Source organism: Micromesistius poutassou (genome assembly GCF_964030765.1).
Source record: "Micromesistius poutassou genome assembly, chromosome: 8".
Taxonomy (NCBI): domain Eukaryota; kingdom Metazoa; phylum Chordata; class Actinopteri; order Gadiformes; family Gadidae; genus Micromesistius; species Micromesistius poutassou.
In genome coordinates, this window is record NC_140278.1 from 14,899,723 (window position 1) to 14,921,686 (window position 21,964).

The 21,964-nt window shown below is 43.8% G+C and overlaps 3 protein-coding genes across 5 annotated transcripts; 1 reads left to right on the forward strand and 2 right to left on the reverse strand.

Moving 5' to 3' along the window:
* Positions 1–168: 168 nt before the first annotated feature.
* Positions 169–3,376, reverse strand: lysmd1 (LysM, putative peptidoglycan-binding, domain containing 1). The gene is made up of 3 exons (XM_084471452.1): positions 2,946–3,376; positions 2,451–2,764; positions 169–1,180 (listed from the first exon to the last, which is right to left on the reverse strand). The coding sequence occupies exons 1-3, from the start codon at positions 3,126–3,128 to the stop codon at positions 1,003–1,005; spliced, it is 675 nt and encodes a 224-aa protein (XP_084327578.1). The 5' UTR covers positions 3,129–3,376; the 3' UTR covers positions 169–1,002.
* scnm1 (sodium channel modifier 1) lies at positions 3,374–6,186 on the forward strand. 2 transcript variants are annotated; one of them, XM_084471450.1, is made up of 8 exons: positions 3,374–3,602; positions 3,715–3,785; positions 3,876–3,964; positions 4,180–4,286; positions 4,930–5,030; positions 5,141–5,274; positions 5,372–5,486; positions 5,589–6,186. In XM_084471450.1, exons 1-8 carry the CDS (start codon positions 3,552–3,554, stop codon positions 5,707–5,709), a joined length of 789 nt encoding a protein of 262 aa, XP_084327576.1. In that variant the 5' UTR covers positions 3,374–3,551; the 3' UTR covers positions 5,710–6,186. The 2 variants fall into 2 exon arrangements, with proteins under 2 accessions (XP_084327576.1, XP_084327577.1); XM_084471451.1 differs by having other exon boundaries at positions 3,755–3,785.
* Positions 6,187–7,375: 1,189 nt separating this feature from the next.
* tmod4 (tropomodulin 4 (muscle)) lies at positions 7,376–21,303 on the reverse strand. 2 transcript variants are annotated; one of them, XM_084472354.1, is made up of 10 exons: positions 21,151–21,303; positions 15,439–15,640; positions 15,053–15,209; positions 13,584–13,703; positions 10,336–10,428; positions 9,945–10,075; positions 9,121–9,228; positions 8,812–8,955; positions 8,099–8,243; positions 7,376–7,853 (listed from the first exon to the last, which is right to left on the reverse strand). In XM_084472354.1, exons 2-10 carry the CDS (start codon positions 15,538–15,540, stop codon positions 7,831–7,833), a joined length of 1,023 nt encoding a protein of 340 aa, XP_084328480.1. In that variant the 5' UTR covers positions 15,541–15,640; positions 21,151–21,303; the 3' UTR covers positions 7,376–7,830. The 2 variants fall into 2 exon arrangements, with proteins under 2 accessions (XP_084328480.1, XP_084328479.1); XM_084472353.1 differs by having other exon boundaries at positions 15,439–15,643; positions 21,151–21,298.
* Between the last annotated feature and the right edge of the window lie 661 nt (positions 21,304–21,964).

Sequence of the window (21,964 nt, forward strand, 5' to 3'; positions counted from 1 at the left end):
GGACAAAGAATTCTGAATACAAATGTGAAATTTAGCAATGAGTTTCTAATTGACTTGGTAATGATAGTAATTTGCCTTGAATTCAAACAGATACATTATTGGTACGACTAAAATGAGTCTCAATTTACTATCAGCATATAAAGTATGCATTTTAAGTAACCACAAAAATGACACTCAATGAGTAGTTTAATAGTTTGGAAGATTTAAGAGTTCATCTTGAGAGAAGTAGTGCAATCATTTGAGGACACATTTAAACAGTGGAATTAATTATTATCTTTATTAAATACTATTTCACTCAAATAAGTAGATATTGGTATACAAAAAAAAAGCCTAGAAATGTAGGTAACAATTATTATCTGGTACCATTCTATTGTAACTTTCTATTTATTATTTTATCCAAGACGGAATTTGGATGAAGCTACACAAACAGTCTGTTGTCCACAGCTACGGTCTGCATAAATAAGCTAACATGAACATTACATGAGCAGGCCCTTAGTCATCATTACGCAGTACTCTTGATCAGCTGTCAACATGAGCTCTCATATGACCAGGCCCTATTTAAATACAAAACATTTTTTCACTTGGCCCTTCAATCGCTTATCGTGAAATCAACCATCTGTATGAAATATAAAACGTGAAGCAATTTCACCAGCCAATGTCAAGCGCTCCTGATCCAACAATAAATAAACTTTAGGAGTGCAATAATAGCTTGTCAAGCACACCATTAAGTCATTGCATACTAACGACAGTGATACAAGACTAGACTACCTGGCAATGCAGTTCCAGTTTAACCAGTTTAACAATGAATGGCAGTACAGTGACATCACTCAAAAATGACAGCGATAGATGTACCAACAAGCCTACCCAGTAGACTGTACCAACTGCTGATCTATCTAATGGGAGTGTCCACCTAGCTGTATGGCATAAAGATCAACCTACAAGCCTGTTTTAAAACACTGTTGTCGTGGTCTCCACCCAGCGGTGTCGGGGATACCCAGAGCATCACAGCTGGAAGATCTCGTCCTCCGTCTCTCTGAGGGTCTTTGTGAGCTTGGTGACGGTGACCGGCACCGCCACCAGCGACGCCTGCTGGCTCAGCGCCGGCGACGGCACGCTGCTCTGGGAGCGAGTGAGGGATCGCCGCTCTGGGACGTTACATGCCGCTTCGATGGCGGCAAACCTAGGGGGAAGTGACGGGAAGAGACACACGTTGTCAGACGTACGGCCAGGACGTGTTACGTGTTAAAAACCATGCAGTTTAAAAAAACGATTTGTGGGCATTTTGTTTAAAATGGTTGAGGGGGAAGGGAAGTTCTTCTAACCAGACACATTGCTTATGACATAGGTGTCGCTGGACCCCTCTTACCGGGGCCCGTGGCCGAGTGTTGATCTGCTGTGCCCCAGTCAAATCTCATGTTCAAGCTTTAACAAGCTCCTATGTGTGCCACTGGTTTCCTTTAGATTGATGATGCAGAGAAAGGACTTTTATTTTCTTAATCCACAATGTCAAAGCAATGCAGTTTAGCTAAGTACAAGCTGAGCTGTGGACCATGTGATCCGGGTCCACACACGCTGCACATCCAGCAATCTGGCCATCAGCGCACTAAAACCAGGATTGAGGTATGATGATACGCCGGGACCGGAGTTAGTTCCGGTCATTCAGTATGCTGAGACGGCGCCACACTTGGCTGAGGGGACATGACAGGCTTCACCAGCCTGCCGTCTTATTGGTTAAGAAGGAATAAAGTTGAGTCCCAGTCAAGTGATTGACCTCATTTTACAAAATTAAAAATAGACGGCATAGCTTAATGCTCAAGAAATTAAATTTTTGAATTTGCATTTTTAGAATGCAAATGTGCAATATTTGAATGGTTTGAGTCGGGTTTTGTTATTATTTCCACATGCAGGGTTTAATGCCTGAGACTTACCGTAAATGCTTAAAAACAGGTTGAAATAAATATTTTATACTGGGCCTGAGCCCCAGAATAACTTTACCGGTATGTTTAGCAAAGCCCCTGCTGTTTACTATACAGTGACTGCACCTCTGACACCTCTAAAGTCATCAATGCGTGGCACCTGTCTCTCTACTCTCTTGGCTTCAGTCTGCTCATCCTCTACAATTGGTACAAGGAAACTAGGAAGCTGAAGAGCCACAGAGTTGGACCAATGTTTATGCATTATCCACAGCATAGTGCAAGCTCAATGGCTTCAGTCTGCTAATCCTCTACTATTGGTACAAGGAACCTAGGAAGCTTAGGAGGCAAAGAGTTGGACCGTGTGTAATTCTCCTTTGAGTTATATTTAATAACTCAAATTTTTAGATTGAATGTATTATACTCTCTTATGATTATTACATTATGCCTTCATGATGATGTACACATGCTGCTTAAGCAACTGTAAAATAATAAATATAATAAAATCTATAAAAAAAATTAAAAACTGTTTCTTACCGTTTCTCCCACTCGTGGCATCCTTGAACAGCTGCCTTCTTGGACTGTCGTATCAAAGAGTCCATTCTTTTAAGGAAGTCCATGGGAGAAAGTTCCGGCCCATCTTCTTCTGCGCAGTCCGGTATCGTCACCGACAGGCCGGTGTTGTCACTCGGAGAAGAAACACAGGTGGTGCGCTCACCTGAATCCTCTTTGAGTAAATCCGGGCAGCTGCCAGCTTGAGAGTCTGACAGTAGTGCTGGGATAAACAAGATCTTCTTCAGGAATATAGAGTCGTTGGTGTACAATCTGTTCGCCCGCTTGATTTGTTCCGTCTGAAACAGAGGATGGAATAGTTCAATAATAGACAGACATGAGTTTTTTTGCCCAGTAAGCATACAGTCTAGGAATGTGTTGTGGTGTAACGCTAGTGGTCATCTGTATTTCATATTTATGTTATACCAAATACCCGATAACTATACTAAAACGAATAATATATTAGAAGTCCATACTTACAGAAACTCCGTATTTCAGTGCAAGGCCTTGAAGAGTCTCTCCGGGCTGAACTTTGTGTTGGAGAACTTCATGTGGTACCGGAGGAGCGGCACACTTGACCAGACTACCGTAGGACCTGCTGCGGTGTCCGCGGAGCAGTCCGTGGCCGCCCGGCTGGACCGGAGGTCGTTCGTCCACCGACATGAAGAGTCTACCAACAGCCTGCCGAGGCGCGCGGGGCACGGGACTATGCAAGTCACATTCCCCGCCGATCACGCGCCCCCTCGATCAACACGGTACCATCTCGCTACCGTTGCCTAGTCACCGATATCAGGTCCACGCTATCAACAATCATCAACAATGATGAAAGGTAATTTATTTGCCGTTAACTGAGCAAAGAAAATCAACACATACTTAGTTTTCAAAGTCAGCTCGCCGGTTATCATCGAGGACGCGTGATTATAACTTTGTTATGATGGCTGCAGTTCCGGTGGTTTCCCATCATGCCTCGCTTTAAGTCAGGAAGTAATCCACTCAAATGAAACGGTCGGTTCGGATCTTTAACAATATTAAAGATAGAAATTCACTTGTGATGCCCTGTTCGTCAGAACAATACTACCAGTAGAAATGTCCTTTAAGAGGGAGGGCAATGACTCGAGTCAATTAAATATTTTAAAGGTAAGTAGCATGTTGTATCATTGTGGACGTACACTGCCATACATTCCCAACGGTATATCCAGCTTTGATGATTATGAAGTAAAGTCTTCCACACACTGGCTTTCTGTTCCAGAAACGACGTGTGGCTGATCTTCTATCACACTTTATTCCAGAAGACGAAGCGGATCTGATGAAGAACGGAAGGTAACTCAACGCATTTCACTGTGACCTCGGCGTCGTGCTTGTTGACCCTCATTGTGTGATTAAGTAGTTTACGTTTGTTTTGCTTTCCAGATACACCTGCCTTGTGTGTACCAGCCGCCCTATTTTCGACACTATTGACATGCTCACAGTCCACAGAAAGGGGAGGAGGCACCTAGAAGGTAAGGACCTCTCTTCCTTACCAGAGCATATGTCTTGTGCTTAAGGAGACTCTTGCTCTTTTGCTCAAGTCAATATAATCATATTTGTATAGGGATATGATCTCCAATTAATACTAGTTACAATGTACACATTCTGAGCCATAGAAGTATAATTGTGTAAAGTAAATGTTTGTGTTTGGAAAAACAGCCTGCATTCTCTCAACTTGCACACATAGGGATGAAATGGTACTACGGCAAGAAATCCCAGCTTAAACATGAAATTACAAAGAGGCAACATACAAACTATGTGCAAGAGGAAAAAAACAGTCAGACTGAAAGACAGGTGAGAATAACTAACATACACCATGGTGCATTAATTGCGATTAATTTAGATTAATTAATCACAGAGCCATATATATATATCTATATCTATATATAGATATATATATATAGATATATATCCGTCCTTCAGAGGAGATGTAAAACCGAGGTCCTGACTCACTGAGGTCATGAAAGATCCCAGGGCACTTATCGCAAAGAGTAGGGGATCCCCCGGTGTCCTGGCTAAAACTGCCCAACCAGGCTCATTCAATCTGGCCTCCTAATCATCCCCCTATATATATATATATATATATATATATATATATATATATATATATATATAATTGGCTCATTCATTAATTCCCTCACTCTCCACCTCAAGCTGGTGTGTGGTGAGCTTTCTGGCGCCGATTGGCTGCCGTGCATCACCCAAGTGGGTGCTACACATTGGTGGTGGTTAGTGAGGTCCCCCCTTCACTGTAAAGCGCTTTGAGTGTCTAGAAAAGCGCTATATAAATTCAATTAATTATTATTATTATTATTATATATATATATATATATATATATATATATATATATATATATATAATTTCTCCCCTAAGATGCTGCTATTCTCTCCCCAACCATCTATATCTCTCACCAGCTTAAAGCATTTGTGATTTCAGGAGCCCTCCAGTTCAGCCCCGCTATTGGTACAAACCAGGAAGATAACCCATCATGCCTTGCTCAAGACTGTTCCATACAATAGTTGTCACAAAAAGCTCAGGTGAGTGAATTTTATTTCGACCCCCTTTATCACCATTTGGGTTAGTTACACCCGGTCACCTTTTGAAAGTGCCACTCCTGGTTTGATCTAAAGAAAAGGCTGTTTTTTAGAACAGTAAAGGGTAGCAGTTCAGACCCAGCCGATTCCCCGGCACCATCAGGCTCAGCCCCACTTGAGGCGTGTGAAAGGACCGCAGGTTCAAAGGAAGCACCAGCAGCAAGTTCTCCCAGTAGCTACACGGCAGGTATATCTAGAGTGTGAGAAGAGTGTGTGTTCACACAAGCCAAAGACCCTGCCCTGAGTTTAATTAGAGGTGTCCTTGTGTTTGGGCCCTTTATTAGTCAAAGTCAGCGACTCAAAGCCTCTTCGAGGTAAAAAGGAAGATAAAGCAAGAGCGTCGGAGCCGCTGACAGCCGAGAGGAGGAGAGAACTGGAGCACTACCTCCAAATGAAAAGGTATGGTTTTTCTCATTAAATGTGTTGTTATTGTTCTTGTGCAAACTCACCACTAGATGTCAGTATAACACAATCTTTCTGTTCTTTATTATTTGTTTTTAGCGACGGGTGGTTGCAAGACCGAAGTGGCCAGTGGGTGAAAGATGAAAATGTAGAGTTTGACTCTGATGAAGACGAGCCCCCTCCTTTAGCTCCTCCTCCTCCAGGGGATGAGGAAGACTAGGATGGGTCTATGATGCCCCCATCCTGGACTTGGATGTGGACGCTTGGAGTCGCAGCCCTTGGCAGACGAACTGTGTCCACCCATCAATTCACACTAATAACAATAATCGTTCTGTTAAAGCAAACGTTATATTTTAAAGCTCACTGTGCAAATGGAAATGTCCCTGCATTACCTCTCAACCATCTCAAAGTATTGACAGTGAAGCCAAGGCACACCTTCTTTTGTCCTTGGTAAACCATACACGGGCTCTGTGAGCCAGTTAGGGGAAGAAATTAGAACACAAGTTTATGTTAACATCGCTTCAAGTCCACATCAGAGACACGTCAGTATTTGAAGAACCTATGCCCATGACACTGGAGGGACTTTTCAATCTCCAACCAGCTGTGGACCAAGAGAATAGAGTGATATTGGTGCTAATCCTGCAGGGAAGGATCTATTGATAATATCCCACATTCAGATCACATTTCTGTTCCAGCACTGCTGTCACAATGCAACCTCCGTTGGGATATGGTTCTTAAGAACATTCAATTAAAAACCATGGTTCATCCTTTGAGATTCACTGTGTGATGTTCTTGATGGGAATCCATATTTGTTTTGGCTGTTATTTATTAGTTGGTGGTAAAAAAAGTGCTTGTTCCAGATTTGAGTCTTGCATCATGACCTTTAACACCACATGTGTCCTTTACAAGATCAATGGACCGGTTCTACCCAATTTAATCAACCCAGAGCTGCACAGGGACACAAGTTGGTTTCCATTCCGTAATTAATTCCACTCAGCATTACAGTCCAAAAATACAGCTGTGTTTTACAGTGAAACAAATAAATGGCCAGAAATAGAGTGCCGCATGGCAATGCTGACCCTTAAATCATTACAGGACTGCTTTCTGTGACAAATGTCACTGTGGCAGGCAACGTGCGGTCCAGGAAGCCCTACATGTCTTAAATGAAATGACCTTTTGAGAGAACTGTGTTTGTTTTTTGTTTTTTTACATGTGGTCTTTTCAAAGTTGACATGAAGCCAGCCATGCGATTAGGGACCATGATTGAAGTTGAACACGGCTTGACAACAAATCTAGAGAGAAACCACATACGTTGGAACAGAACGACAGCCCCCAGTGCAGGTGGCAAGACGGAAGCCCCTCCGAGCTCAGCAGCTGCTCCGTGCCGTTTCTGAAGGCCCCATAAAGTTCCTTGGGCACACATCGGTGCACTCCCACCAGCCCCTGCGAACCTTCAAGTGTGGAGGTATATTTGGAGCTTGGTAACCCAAGCCCAGAAGGCCAAGTTACATTCCCTACCGCTGAACAAGGAGGTTTTGCTGGTTGAAAACAAGTGTATAAATAGGTCAGGTGCTCATTGGGGGAAAGTTAGAAACTCAAGAAAATACTTTTTAAGGGATTAGAGTAAAAACAACAAACAGGCTTTTGGGGATCATCATGGCTGATTTGTATTTCATAGTTTCAATATACATTTCATACATTTAAATGATTGGCATTCTCTTTAGTTTAGTTTTGTCCTCTGAATGGTTTGGTAATTTGATAACTTAGAAGTCCAGTTAAGGCTCATTTTATGCTGGGAACATCAAACGTTGCCTACTCATTTGTGACATTTGGCACATTACGACATTAGACATTTAGAAATGACAGCACTCTTTTATGACCATCTATGACATTATTTAAACGTTTTTATTATTTAAAGTATTTACAAATGTTTATCATCCTCTAGCACCACGTAATCATAAATGGAGGGTTCACTGGTTTGGGAGGATGTTTGGGCCAAACGCACACCCTAAAAGCACAAGAAAGACACTTGACATTTTGCTTGTGACCTATACATGCTTTTATGATGAAGTCAACAGGCTACAAGAACAGCAGGCTGAAGTTAATGAAATGAAATGGCTTTTACATTGACATGGATGTGAGTTTTCACCATGCAGGTTTTGTTAAACCACTATGAAAACTCATCACTACGTAGAGAAGTGCTGACAGAGCCAGCACAAGGGGAGTTGATGGCAATCCACCTTGTTCCTTTTTCATAGACAATTGTTTGCTCCGAGGGGATGCTAAATCGATCAACAGAAAACAGGATGTTTGTTTTTCGTATTCACTTCTTTCTTCAAGCTCATCTCAGCCTCTGTTGGCGAACTGAGAAAAAAAGCAGAGAAAAAAACATCAATCGCTTCCACAGCGGTACAGATGATGCGATACTCATGGACAAGTTATGACAACATGCTAATGTGTGTTTACGGAACAAAAAGCAATTTTAATATAAAATATTTTCCTTTTTGGGAGAGACTCTACTCAGTGTTTACAACATATCCCTATTAATGAGGAGATGGGGTAATGTTATTAGGTCAATCTGATTGATTGTGGCGTTTTGAGATACTGACGCATATCGTTGTTTCTGGTGATGGCCATGGCAGCCCGGGCCCGGGGCCCCTGTTGGGTGAAGTGGTAGCCGAACTTCAGGATGCTGGAGTTGTTCTCCAGCATGGCGGCGATCTCCATCTCCACCGAGTCTCCCAGCGTCTGCCTCTGTAAGTGGGGTAATTCAGGGTAAGGCCACGGTAAAGTTTGTTTTACATTGAGTCTTTTAGCCAAGGCTTTTGTCCAAAGCGACTTACAAGTTGGGTTGAGAATAAACAAAGTGTACAAGCAATTCCTCGTCCTTTTTCGTTGTTCGAACAAGACATTGCATGCTGCTTATTTGAATCGAGCCAACTCAGCACTGCATCCAGTTAATCAGATGACAGCATGGTACATGCTTGACTAATGTTATTTTGATTCTGCTCTGGGGGCCATGAGATCACCCAATGATGTCAGTCTACCTGTAGGCACCCATGAAAATTAGGCTCTGACCGCCCTACCTGTTTATTAGCAGCAATCAATGCAAGTCGCTTCGGATAAAAGGGTGTGCTGAATAGTTTTACCACGATAACACAGCACAGTGGAAATGTTCCAGGGGCATGCACACTGCCCGAAAAAACACCAACATCAGCTTGGGTGTTCATTGGGGCAGTGTGCTGCCTTACAATAACGGCACTATTGTCATACTGTGTATGAGCTGTATATGAATGAATGTGAATCTATAATTGTGTGTGACCTGGTTGTCGATCTTGAGCTCCACCAGCGTGGCGTTGCTGGCCATGGCCTTGACTACGGCCTTCATGCCCTCTGCTGTGATGAAGTTAGACTCGATGTTAAGACTCTGGAGGCTGGTGTTCTCCTGCAGCATCTCCGCACATGCCTGCACACAGAGACATTTATATACCACACGCACACACATTAATAAAATGCAATAAGGGATACAATACTGCCATCCAACGTTGTGATTATAACCAAATGTAATGTTGTATCCGTGTTAGGTAAATAGGTAATAAAACTAATTGAAGAGACATTAAACAGTACTGACAAAGGCGACGGGGTCGTTGCTCCGTGTGGCTGCAATGCTCAGGATCTCCACGTAAGAGTTTCCCTTCATGGCCTCGAACACCTCCTTCAGCGTGGGGATGGGAATGTCCTGGTTTTAATACAAGCACACGCACACGCACACACACGCACACACACACACACACACACACACACACACACACACACACGCACAGTGGTGAATAAAGCATAGCCTAAGACATGTGTGACCATGGTTGTTTTTTTTTAATGTTGTATGAATCTGAATGAGTGAATAATATCCACCATGCACCATTTTCCTTAAGGACACTGTGAGACCCCCCCCCCCCCCACAAAATGATTTGTAAATTTGTGTAATTGAAAATATATTTAATATAAGCCGACTCCATTTTTGAAATAATTCACAAATAAACACAACACGTTTTTAAAGGTTTTGTTTATGTCCCCCCTATGTATTCTACTCAGTGGTCTGAGACATTGCATACGCTGCATTTGGGGTTGTGTGGCTCTGTAAAATAGGTAATATGTACAGTGATGGCCTCAAGGTGATTCATTAATATATATTATAAGCTACTATTAATGGCTGTGTGTCTGTTACAGCAGATCATTTGATATGCGTTGGTGATATTATTGATATCTTTCCCTCCAGAAAATACTCTGGAGGGGACATCAAATAATGAGATGTACGCCCTTGACTGCATTACTCCGTTCTCTGCATGCAAAGTATTTATATCTACGTTAAGAGTATCGAATACTCAGAAAAGCAACAGTCCACCATTCAGTCATATCAACCCACTCAACTCTTCTATTCTATTCCTAGCGGCTGACCTTGATGTTGTTGAGGTTGACCTCTGTCAGACCGCTGTCGTTGTTGTGGATCCGCTCCACGGTCTCCTCCACGTTGGTGGTGTTTGGGGGCTCTTCCGGAAAGATCTTGAAGGGATCTGGTTTTACAACACCTACATAAAAAAAACATTTCCCGAAACAAACCAACAGGTGAGGCTGAGAACAAACGAAGCAATCAATATTAGGAAACTACAAATGTTTCAAGTGTGAGTGAGTTTCAAAAAAGAAATGACGCACCGAAACAGAATATAAGGCAAATCGAAGTTAAATTTTCATAATGCCATTTCCCTTTTGTTTCATATCCTTAGTTTGTTACCAAATCATGTAATTAATGTCAGGGTTCATCCTTAAGTGTTATTTGAGTAATACATACTGTTGATGCCCTCCGTGTTGGCGATCTTCCCCGTGCAACCCAGAGCATCATAGTACTGCTTGTTGCTCATAAGGGTATACATTCCAAGGATAGCTGCAGAAACACACAAGGGACACAGTGTATAAATATATTATATATTACATTTGCAAGGAACATTGGGGAGAGATACCAGGATCAGGACATAATGACGGATTGTAATTTCTGTCATGCACGTAGCAAGATGGTACGATTATGCAGTGAAAGAAATGCAACAAAGAAATTATAGTGTGAACTTCATGTAAATGCCTTCGTTGGCTCATACAATGAAATGCAAACACTTGGATGATACATATATTGAACGATAACTGTGACTGTTGTGGGCCAAGTACACAATCTCTCCGAGATACGGTTCAAAGATGTAATCACAAATTAATGGATAAGAAACCAGAAACCAAAAGTGTACTTTATTGTGGAAGGTACAACACAGCATCAAATACAATAATACTAGTAGTACAATAGTAGTATTTCCACCATGTTGAAGTAGTTTTAACTACTCAAGGTTAGATCAAGGCTACCCAGAGGCCCAGACCTGTATCCAAAACATGTTCCCCTGTAGAAGATGTGTAATGAATGTGGTTGAGAATTGTTGCGAAGGCATAGGCTTTCATTGGATGATATTGTCGCTCCATAATAGACAATTTGAACCTAGTGTTAACTATTAAAGTGTGTGTGTATGTGTCCACATTTATGAGGGGGGTAGCACTGGGCACAGTCAATTTTACTTTTTTCTACGACCACATCAAACCCGACCAGGAAATATTTATGATCTCCATGGCTCCAAATATGAATCAGGGTCATTTCAATCTATTTAATCTGTCTAGTGTATTTCTAATTCAGCCTTTACTCATAAGAAGGTTAAGCCTAAAACCCTTAAATATATGTCATGTAAAACCATATGTATATAGTTTGACAGAGGTGGTAAAAATAACTTTTAGTGCTTTTAGTTTTATATCGTTGTTACTCTGCTGGACCTTGAGATGGCAACAGTGCCTGTCTTCATTTGGACTCTCCACCCACATGACCCAACTGCCACCCCCCCCCCCCCCCCCCCCTCCTAGGGGAAGGGGGCTTGTGAGGAGAGGAAGCCTTGGGGAGACAGCTGCATGGGTGGGTGTCAACATGCTAACGTTGCACCCCTGCCAACACACAGCCCTGGGAGTAGTTCAGGGCTCTCTTCTGGTCTCCCATTAAATGAGCTGACGAGACATGTCCAAAGAAAGTAATTACGAATAATTAAATGTTATGACTGTGTTTGTGGCGACCCCCCTCCCCTGACCAAAACGTCTCTTCTGGGAGTTAGCTAGGCTGGCTAGGCGGAGATAGCTAGACTATTGTGGAGCCATCCACTGTTCAGCGTGCCCACCAGAAAGCCCTCCAAACAAAAGAGCGCCGGAGGCTGATGGAGGTTTAATCCTCATCTGGACTCTGTCCAAGGTCAAAACGGTGGTCGCACTGACAGGCTAATCTTGTGGGAAATCAGGCTAACGAGCTAGCCGCCTAGCATAATGGCCTGGCTATTTTGTAACGTAAAATAACAAATAAATACTGTCTTCACAGAAATCTTGTTCTCTCATATTGTGGTGAATTGGCAATAAACTAAGAAGCCACAACCATTACAAAACTGGACCAGGAACAAAAGAATGGCGCTAACGAATTTCAGAAAAGTACTCCATCATTTCAGCCTCCACTTTGTCTGGGATACCCTGATCTGTTTGGGTGGAAGACTGCTGACTGTCTACTTTCCTGTATAACCATTTGGTAAAGCCCTACTCTACTGCCATATGGTAATAATATCAGGCAAGGCACTTCCCTGACATGTCTAGATGTCATGTTATATCATGTAAACCGCCCACAGAAAGGTCAGCTCCACTCCATTCCGCCCTCCAAAGCACCTCGCACCTCCAACATACTCAAACCAGTTTTTAAAATATTTAACCAATCAACATTGGAGGAACCAACCCACGACGCAAACTGTCTATCTGTGAACACATGGGCTTCCTGTTGTTTTGCCCGGTCAGATAAAGTATTCACCCCCAACTGCCAATGTACTGCCCCCACCTCCAAAGCCCTGCCCCCACCACCACCACCACCCACTTCAACGGGGGACACTTCTCCTGCTTTTCAGTGGCCGGGCTCCAGATTGATTTATTTCTGTGTTGCTGAGCATGGGGAATTGGAAACCCAGCATGCCATGCTCCACATCCCATGTCTGGCCGTGTCTGTTAGTTAGAGTGCAGTGGGTGGCTGGGCAGTTTTGGGGGGTTACCGATGGGGGGAAGGGGGGATTAAACAATATGGAGCGAACCCTGGTGGTACGAACTGAGGAACAGCACAATACAACTATGTGAGTCGGAGACACCATGTTAGCACTCACAGCTCAGTCTGTCTGACAAACATTGACTGACATCATTATGGGATCACTGTTTGATTGGATCATTTGGGTCACGTGACTGGAATATTTTTACAGCATTGGTGGACGGATTCTTTACAGCTGGTAACATGGGTGAAGCTGCAGGCTTACAACGAGTGAAAGAAGGGCATGGTCACCACCGTACAGACATTAATGTCGTTATGGTGGTGACAGAAGTGGATGTAACTACAGGTGGTTGAAGATATGACAAAACAACAGCAGAGATTAAATGTGTCTTCAGCAATGCCTGGTGTTGGTGACGGATAAGCATGACATCATGATGGGTCAATATCACCCTTTTTCATAATAAAATCATTGCCTACATTATGAGAACATGGAAACGCCATACACACAAGTCTAAATGGAGACTAGATGTGTCTGAATAGAAACCCAATTATTCCAATGTTTTCTCCATATTAGTGACTTTTGGGAGTTGTTTAAAACAGTGCCTGCATTTCTGTTAGTGTCATAGCCCTTGACCGTAGCCCAGGTCTACAGAGTCAACCTGTTCAAACAAACTAACCCCTTAACCTGCCCTTGCATAGTCCTAGATCAGACTCAGAACTCTTAACTGAGCGATTAGACATGCAGGAATTAGACGTTTATGAGGTGCTTAAATTTAACATGAAAGTAACTAAAGACCGGACAGTACAACAACCAGGCAGCAGAGACAGCAGTTAATACAAAACGCACTGTTAATCCAAAAACATACAGGTGCAAACTTGTTGTAGCCCTGTAAGTAAACTGTGCCTAGTGGGGAGGGGGGGCTCTCTAAAGTGGGGAGGGGGAGCTCTCTCACCTGCGATGTCACACATCTCAGCGTCAGTGGCGTTCTTCAGGGCCTCTTCCAGCTCCGGCTCCAGGGTGATCTGCTCGCTGAGGGGGATCTGCCCGGTTGCCGTGGGAACAAATGCCTTGCCTGGAGATGGTGGACCAGAGAGAGAGAGAGAGAGCGAGAGAGAGAGAGAGAGAGAGAGAGAGAGAGAGAGAGAGAGAGAGAGAGAGAGAGAGAGAGAGATAGACAGCGACGGATGGATATTTTTGGTATAGATTTTCTGTGTTACGAAGTTCATTCACAGAACAATGAATAGGTGAATGGAAAGGTTATCAGAGGCATAGGGTAAAGTGTAGTGGTTAGGGTGTTCAACTGCAAGCCATAAAGGTACTGGGTTCGATCCCCAATGTCCGCACATTCCTGACCAAGATGCTTAACCCCTACCTGCTCCTACATGATCTGTATCTGTATCTATACGTTGCTTTGGGTAAGGGCATCTGCTGCATTACGTAATAGTAGTTTGGGTTTTTCTAAGGTTAAACAACATGAAGGCCCGTCCCTGCTTTGTCTGGCGCCTGTTTAAACACAGAAAACAGCCTTGCTGGACTTGTTTTGGTAAAAGCTTTGCTAGTATCACGTTTCCTGAAACACCAGTAAAAGACAGCTTATCAGGTTTTATTCTGTTTCCATTGTGACTCACATGCTGCTCTCACGTCTGCTTACTGCGTAAGAGCTTCATGCTACTGTTACTGTTTCTTATAAATAGATAAACACTAGTACAAATAAGTACTTATCGTACTGCGGCTGACAGGTTTGTGTTGATTATTAAATGTGGGTGAGAATTGAAAACAGCCTCCTCTCTGTCAGTTAAAGGAGTTTACTTTACTGGCTGTAATGGAAAAAGCTACTCTACGCCAGAATGAACACACACACACACACACGCATGCACGCACGCTTGCATGCCCGTATACGCCTCCAAAACACGTGTCCACGCAGACACACACACACACACACACACACACACACATACACATACACACACACACAGACTCACACACTTGCCCTCCTGTGCAATGGTGCACTGCAGGGACCGGTTCTGACCTAACACTGTCCGTTATTCAGCCTGAAGAGCATTTCAACATGAAGTCTATCAGACAAGGTAACGCTATCAAGGTACTGCAGGGGTTGTTGGTCTGGGACACAAGGTTAAACACAAGGTCTGGGACACAAGGTTAAATACTTTTAAGGCCTATTGTCAGCCTCAGGTACAAAGTACATCTATAATGTGATCATAGTTACCAGTTTTGATAAAGAGTGTATAGATAAAATGCACTCATTTGCTAAAAAAAATGTTATTCTCAATACTAAATATGGGAGATCAGCCTTCTATTATCACTCATAATAATAATAATAGGAGAATCTCAGGATTGTAGGATCATTTACATTGGCATTTTACTGGTCACACATGGTACATTACTGGTGGTCCAGTCTACCTTTCTTCTCCCCGGTGAAGGGGATCAGGTCTTCCCTGTCCTCATGCTCCAGGGCGCTCTTCTCCAGGTAGTCCTGCAGGGCGTCGCGGTCATAGTCCCCCGTGGGGGTCTTCTTGGTCTGGTCCCGCTGCCGGTAGCCCGCTGGGAGCATGGCATTCTGGGATACAGAGGGCGGTCGAAGGTCAAGCTCATCGTTTTAGTAGGGATCTTGCTGAGGGTGGATTGTATCTGTTACTAAATTACACTAACAATTATTATTAATTATTAAACTACTAAATCTACCTAGCTATCTATCTAACTACCTTGGGCTCCCTCTCCTGGAGCTTTCTCCCCCACTATGGGCAACCTTCCTACTGCAGATCACTCCCCCACTAAAGGGCCCTTACCTCGGGGTCCAAGTCCTGGAGCTCACACTCCAGCTGTTCCAGCTCTGCAGCGCTGAGGCCTCTGAGGATGGCATCCTCATCTATGTCCCTGGGGTCCGACATGGCTCCTGTAGTGCTGGCTCACATGTGCATTCACACACACACACTCACACACACGCTCGCACGTGCACACAAGGCTTCTCACACCAGCGAAGAGGAGCCGCTGCTGGGGGTGGAGAGGGAGGAGGTGAGAGAGAGATGGATGGAGAGAGGGGGGTGGGGACAGATGGTGGAGGGAAGGATGGAGAGGGAGGGTGGTGGGAGTGGGGTGGAGGGGAGCATGGAGAGGGAGGGGTTGAGGTGTGATGAAGAGACAAAAGTGGAGGGAGGGATGGAGTTGGATAGAAGGATGTAGATGGGGGGTTGAGAGTTGGATTGGGGAGAGAGGAAACAGAAGGTTATTTTATTGCAATGAAACTTGGAACATCTGTTGCTAGATCCATCGCTGCATACATTCCAACAAGCACACCAGCGCACATATTCAGGCACTCACACACACACGCGCACGCGCATACACACACACACACACACACACACACACACACACACACACACACACACACACATACACGCAGATGTTTATTGGTCATTTGTTTCATGTTTCTCAATATAAATATGTTTTATGTATATTCTAGTGGGAACAGAAGCATACTGGGTGCCACCCACGGGTGCCCTGCAGCAGAGAGATGAGGAGAGATGCGATGAGGGCATGAAGCCAGGAACAAGATATGGAAGAAGCGCAAGTTCTCTGCTATTCTTAGTCACCATACATGATGAGTTATGGTTTAAAGTTACTGAAGCGGGCAAAGAGGAAAGGAAGGGAGAGGAGATAGGAAAGGAGCGGAGGAGAGAAAATAAATGAGTAAGTAATAAGTTTGAGCTGTGCATGAAGTTGGATAGTACACCTCCTTATTTATCTTCAGCAAACACTCACAGAAAGATGACCCACCCTAAAATATCGCCCACAAATGACACACACACACACACACACACACACACACACACACACACACACACACATAACACACACACCAACGCCCCACACACCAGCCGGGGGTCTTGTGTAGTACTAAACAAAGACCATGGAAGCAGAACCCAGGGAGAGAGACCAGACCAGCAACCGTAGAACATGGAGACCTCAGGGGATATCGCTTGAGTCACACAGTGAGTCATGCACCACCAAAATATGCATGTCCCGTCCAAATTCCATCCCAACTTGGCCATTGGAGGAAAACCCCTCTCAGCCTTCTACGTGTCATCGCGAATTAACTGATACGTTGGGTGAGGTCATGATAGCCATTGTAATGAGAAGAGATTAACTACAGTTGACTACTACAGACGATGATGTCATGTCATCTGCAACATTAACAAAACACTGTGCGGTGTTATTGTTTTAGCGATGTGTAGTCAATGCATCAATGTTGTTCAATTAGTAATCAGATATCAAAGTTGCATCACCGACATAGTTTCATATTTAAGGATATCATTGTACTTTGTGCTGCCCCGTTGTATTAGATTGTACTGAATTACTGAAACTCATTGTAGCTTCAATCAGCAGCATGTTGGTCCAGAGACAATCAGTCCTGTTGCTGTCAATCAAACACCTGTGTGCACTCTAACCTTACACCATACAAACATATTCGATTTCAGACACACGCACACACACACACACACACACACACACACACACACACACACGCATGCGCGTGTAAATGTGTCAAATATAAATGTATTTATGAAAGCTAATATTTACAGTATACGTTTTTACTTTGCTCTGTAGACTACTCGATTGTTGTGAGGCACTCTATGACTTTGTTGACTGTGAAAGGTGCTTTATAAATAAACAGAGGCTACTAACTTATTAATAATCACAATATCATAATCATGATATCATCCACTGCAGCGCAACAGAAACATTCCCAGCGAGGCTAAGGAAGGAAGCCACGGGACTGAGTGACTCTTGACCCCTGCCTCCTCTTCACTGTGACTCTCTAATGTGTAAATCCAGACACACAAACAAGCCTCCAGCAGCTGAGGAGACACCGTAACTGACCCGCTGAACAGAGATAACGTCCATCCACCATCCATCTTTCTCTCTCCATCTATCTAGAGGAATCTATCCGTCTATCTAGACGCATCTATCCATCTATCTATAGGTATCTTTTTATAGGAATCTATCTATAGCTATATATCCATCAATCTATAGGCATCTATCAGGTATCTATCCATCTCTCTTTCTCTCTCTCTCTCTCTCTCTCTGTAGGTGCCATCTAAATGACAAAATGTAAACTAATATTATAGAATATTCTTGTTGAATGTGTTGTTTTGTTATTGTTGTTCCCTATTGTGTATAGTCATGCTCCCTGTTGCTTTGTATATTTAGATCCTCAAAATAAATACAAACGACCAAATAAAAACCTTCATTAGAGCAGACATGTGTTTGAAGCATAGATCTGGGTCGGGGACATCCCCAAGGGCTGGAGTGTGGCTCTTTAAAAGGCTTTATTCCCTGGACTCCAGCCAGTCATCTGACTTGCCGCAGAGCCCTTGAGCCCCAGTTATCGTACATAGAAATACCTGGCTGTTTATTTTATGACATGTTATCCAAAAGCGGCAGTTCAGAACAAATGTGCACTAGTGAGGCCAGTAATTAACGATAAAGAAACTGAAAATCACAGAAGCAGGGGAGAGTTCAACATCAGAAAGAATCTGGATAGATCAAAAATTGGATTTGAGATAGAAGTAGCAATCCATGCCATAATCCTTGTATTTATATATCAATCAAGTATATTGATACATAAACTGAGACTTCTCGATCCACTACATACAGACCAACGGATAAACGATGAGCCTTGGCGATCATTACCCAGCACAATGAATGAGAATGATGTCCATGGGTTCTATCATTAGCCTAACGTTGTGGCTGCTAGAGCCTTGACGTTGAGTTGAGCCTTTGTTGAAGGAAACAAAGGCCCACACAGGAACCCCGGGAGACTCTGTGAATGTACATTTGCCGCCAGAACCCCCTGGCAGGTTTCAGTGGGATCTAAAACAAAATGGAGGAGAGGGGGAGAGGCGTCTGGGTTCAGAGGTGGGTGGTGGGAGATGTGGGGGGGGGGGGGGGGTTGTGTCACCTGCCACTTCCAGCTGGCCGGGACATTTTCCCCCACCCCTCAACGCTTCAACAACCTCCTGTTCATGAGCCTGCTTGTTCCCTGGTGGTACATAGTACTTTCAACAACCGACGATAGATTTACTGAAGTTAATCACACTCATACATCTCTTTTGTTTCTCCTCCGGCACATTTGACATGACGTCTGTAAGCCACAGGTTTGTATAAAAATGTGCTTTTAACTGAAAATAACTGTTGGGCTGAAGAAGCTGTTCAATGCAGATCAACTAGATTACAATGTATATACTGTATATACATATATATATATATATATATATATATATAGTTTTCATCACAGTCTCATGTCATCAATTGTGGTATATTTCATCACTGAAGTAATGAGAGAAGAGTAAGATATAACACTGAGGTGACTGCACTGAATTGGAAACAACTACATGCTTCAACGTAGCAGAATGTAACTGGTACTTAACATCTCCAAATGAACCAATCACCTCAAAAAGCAGGGACCGAGGACGACCAGTGCTGCTTCTGAGGCAGGTGCCCTAGAGTTCAGTGCAAATATACTGTAGGTGTGATAAGTTAGGACATACTTAACTAATCCCACACGGGAAAATGTGTGGGATCCTTTTTTACCAGTGATCCTATTAGAAAAACATCCAAGAGAGGTTAGGGCTTCATATGGGCTGGGCAGAGCTTATATATAGGGACTACTCTACTAGTCAAAGATCTGTGTATAAGAAGAAATTCACAATTGCAATTTCACAAATGGTGTACTTTATAAAGTTTGAAGGTTTGAAGGAGTCAAGACCAGGGATCAGGGGCCAAGACTAGGAGCCAAGGGTCACCCCCATGGCTCCGTCCCTTCCCTTTGACTTCCACTGGCCGGCCTGGAGAAGTCTCACTATTTGTGAGGTTGCCTCTCCCACGTCTTACCGCTCAAGTGTAAAATTCCAAATCAGCCCCCAGCTTAATTTTAGCTTCACAAGTCAGCTACTTCCAGCAGTGTCAATCCTCCTCAGCTTGGTTTGCTGCTTCTGGCAAGTGCCTCTGCCACATTTAAAGGCCTAAGAATGATGTCTCTCCACTGAGCACCCCACTGTGGATTAGTTCCAACTTCTGACACAAAGACACCCATCAGGACGTGTGTTCTATTATTTATAAAATGCCTTGCTGTTGATTGTAATACTATACAAGGCCTAGTGATGAATGCGTTTACATTTTGATTGGTCTTGTAAGTGTTGACTAATAAGCTCACATATGTTTCATTGGTTAACTGAATTCATTGGTTCCTGAATATGTTTCCTTCTTCTTAATTCACCTCAATGGTTGCAACTAGCAGGTATTTATTTTTATTTATTCCCATGAATGATGTGTTAAAATGTAAGGTATGTTACGGCAAGGGTTTGTTTTGGTTACAGTATGCATTTATTGTGGTTAAAATATTGGTTACGGTAAGGAATTGTTGTGGTTAAGGTACGGGTTAAAGGACAATACCGCTGGGTGATTAACCAATCATAACCGTCTCCAGGCTTCACTCAAGCACCTGTAACCAAAATTACTTCCTTGTACCGATTCTGCCGAAGAGCATGTAGCGTACGCGCTCCTGTCATGACTGTAAACAATGGCAATAAAGCACTTTCCTCTTTTGGAATCAATGTGCGTCAGTTCGCTGATATTGTCCTCTAAGCTAAGGGTTTGTTGTGGTTAAGGTATGGGTTAAGATAAGGGATTTGTTGTGGTTACAGCATTGGTTATGGTATAGATTGAGGTACCGGTTTGTGGTGGTTTAACGTATGGGTAAGGATCAGGGGAAAGGAATGCATTATGGGAATAGTATATGAAATAGCAACATGCTCCTTAAATGAGGGGGCTACACCCTCTGCTCTTCATTCTATGCAACAAACAAGCCACCACTACCCATAACCCACCAGAGCTGTCCAGGAGCTACGACCTTGCCAGGTGCTCCACTGAACCCTCGCCTATAACGTTTCTAACATCCCCGACCACAGACCCAGTGCCCTCTGTGCATGGAATGATCCGCAAAGAGAAGGCAGCTATTAGTACAGCTTAACCCCTTCCACCTCCCAGTCAGATACCATCCTCTCAGTACAAGTATTTTAAATCCAGGCTATGGTCAACCCTCGCCTGCAGAATCTCCATGTCAACTTTAGTTGGAGCTATATCAATTCACTAACTTAAGCACACACACACACACACACACACACACACACACACACACACACACACACACACTCACTTACAGAGGCTTAAACTAGCCTCAGTCTTCTACAGAGGAAAAGTCACCCCAATGTTCATTCACACAAGCAGGCAGTGTGCAGAGGCAAGGCTAACACACAGACACACAACAATCAGCGGGGTAACCCTCCAAAGGAAAAACCCCACATTGAGAGATTAAAGAATAGGTCAACCAGCCCCCACCTCACCCCCACATCAAGAGACAGAGAAACAGAGAGAGAGAGAGAGAGAGAGAGAGAGAGAGAGAGAGAGAGAGAGAGAGAGAGAAGCAGCCTCCCACCTACCTTGACAGTGCAGCAGTACTGAAGCCCCGCGGCAAGCCAGAGCCTGCAATGAAAACCAAAAGAAAGGCTCTCTCTTTCCTCTCTCTCCCTTCGCTGGTGTCTCTCTTTCCCTCCCCTCACAACCCCTTACCCTTGCTCCCTCCCACTCTCTCTCTCTCTCTCTCTCTCTCTGATTTGATCTCACTCAGTCTATCTCACTCTGTGCCCCCCCCGCCCCCACACACACCCTAATATCTCTGGCCCCCAGAAGCTCTTTGGGGCCTGGGCAGTGCTGACACTGTATTGTATTGCATCACTTCAAAGGCGGGCTCAGCATTTAATATTGCAGCTGAGCGAACGAAAGCCATTATACATCAAACTTAAACAGAAGTGTGCAAGGGAGAGAGATTGTTTGTATGCTGTGTGTGTGTGTGTGTGTGTGTGTGTGTGTGAGGCTGTGTGTGACTGTGTGTGAGAATGTGTGTGACTGTGTGTGACTGTGTATGTGTGTTTGGAGGGGATTACTAAGAATGAACTACCAAGAGGTGACACCTATGCCGCTTTTCCACCGCCAGTACCTACTCGACTCGACTCGACTCGACTCGACTCGCCACGCCTTATTTGCGTTTCCATTGGCAAAAAAAGTACCTGGTACCTAGTACCGGGTACTTTTTTTTAGTACTACCTCCGTCGAGGTTCCATGCCAGCGGAGTAGGTACTTTTGTGTGACGTAAACAGGCTGCTGGTAACTGATTGGCCAGCGGCTGTAAATGGGAATATTCACTCAAGTTAAGTTGTGTCCGGCGTGGTTGGAGTCCACGAACCCGCTCCCGAG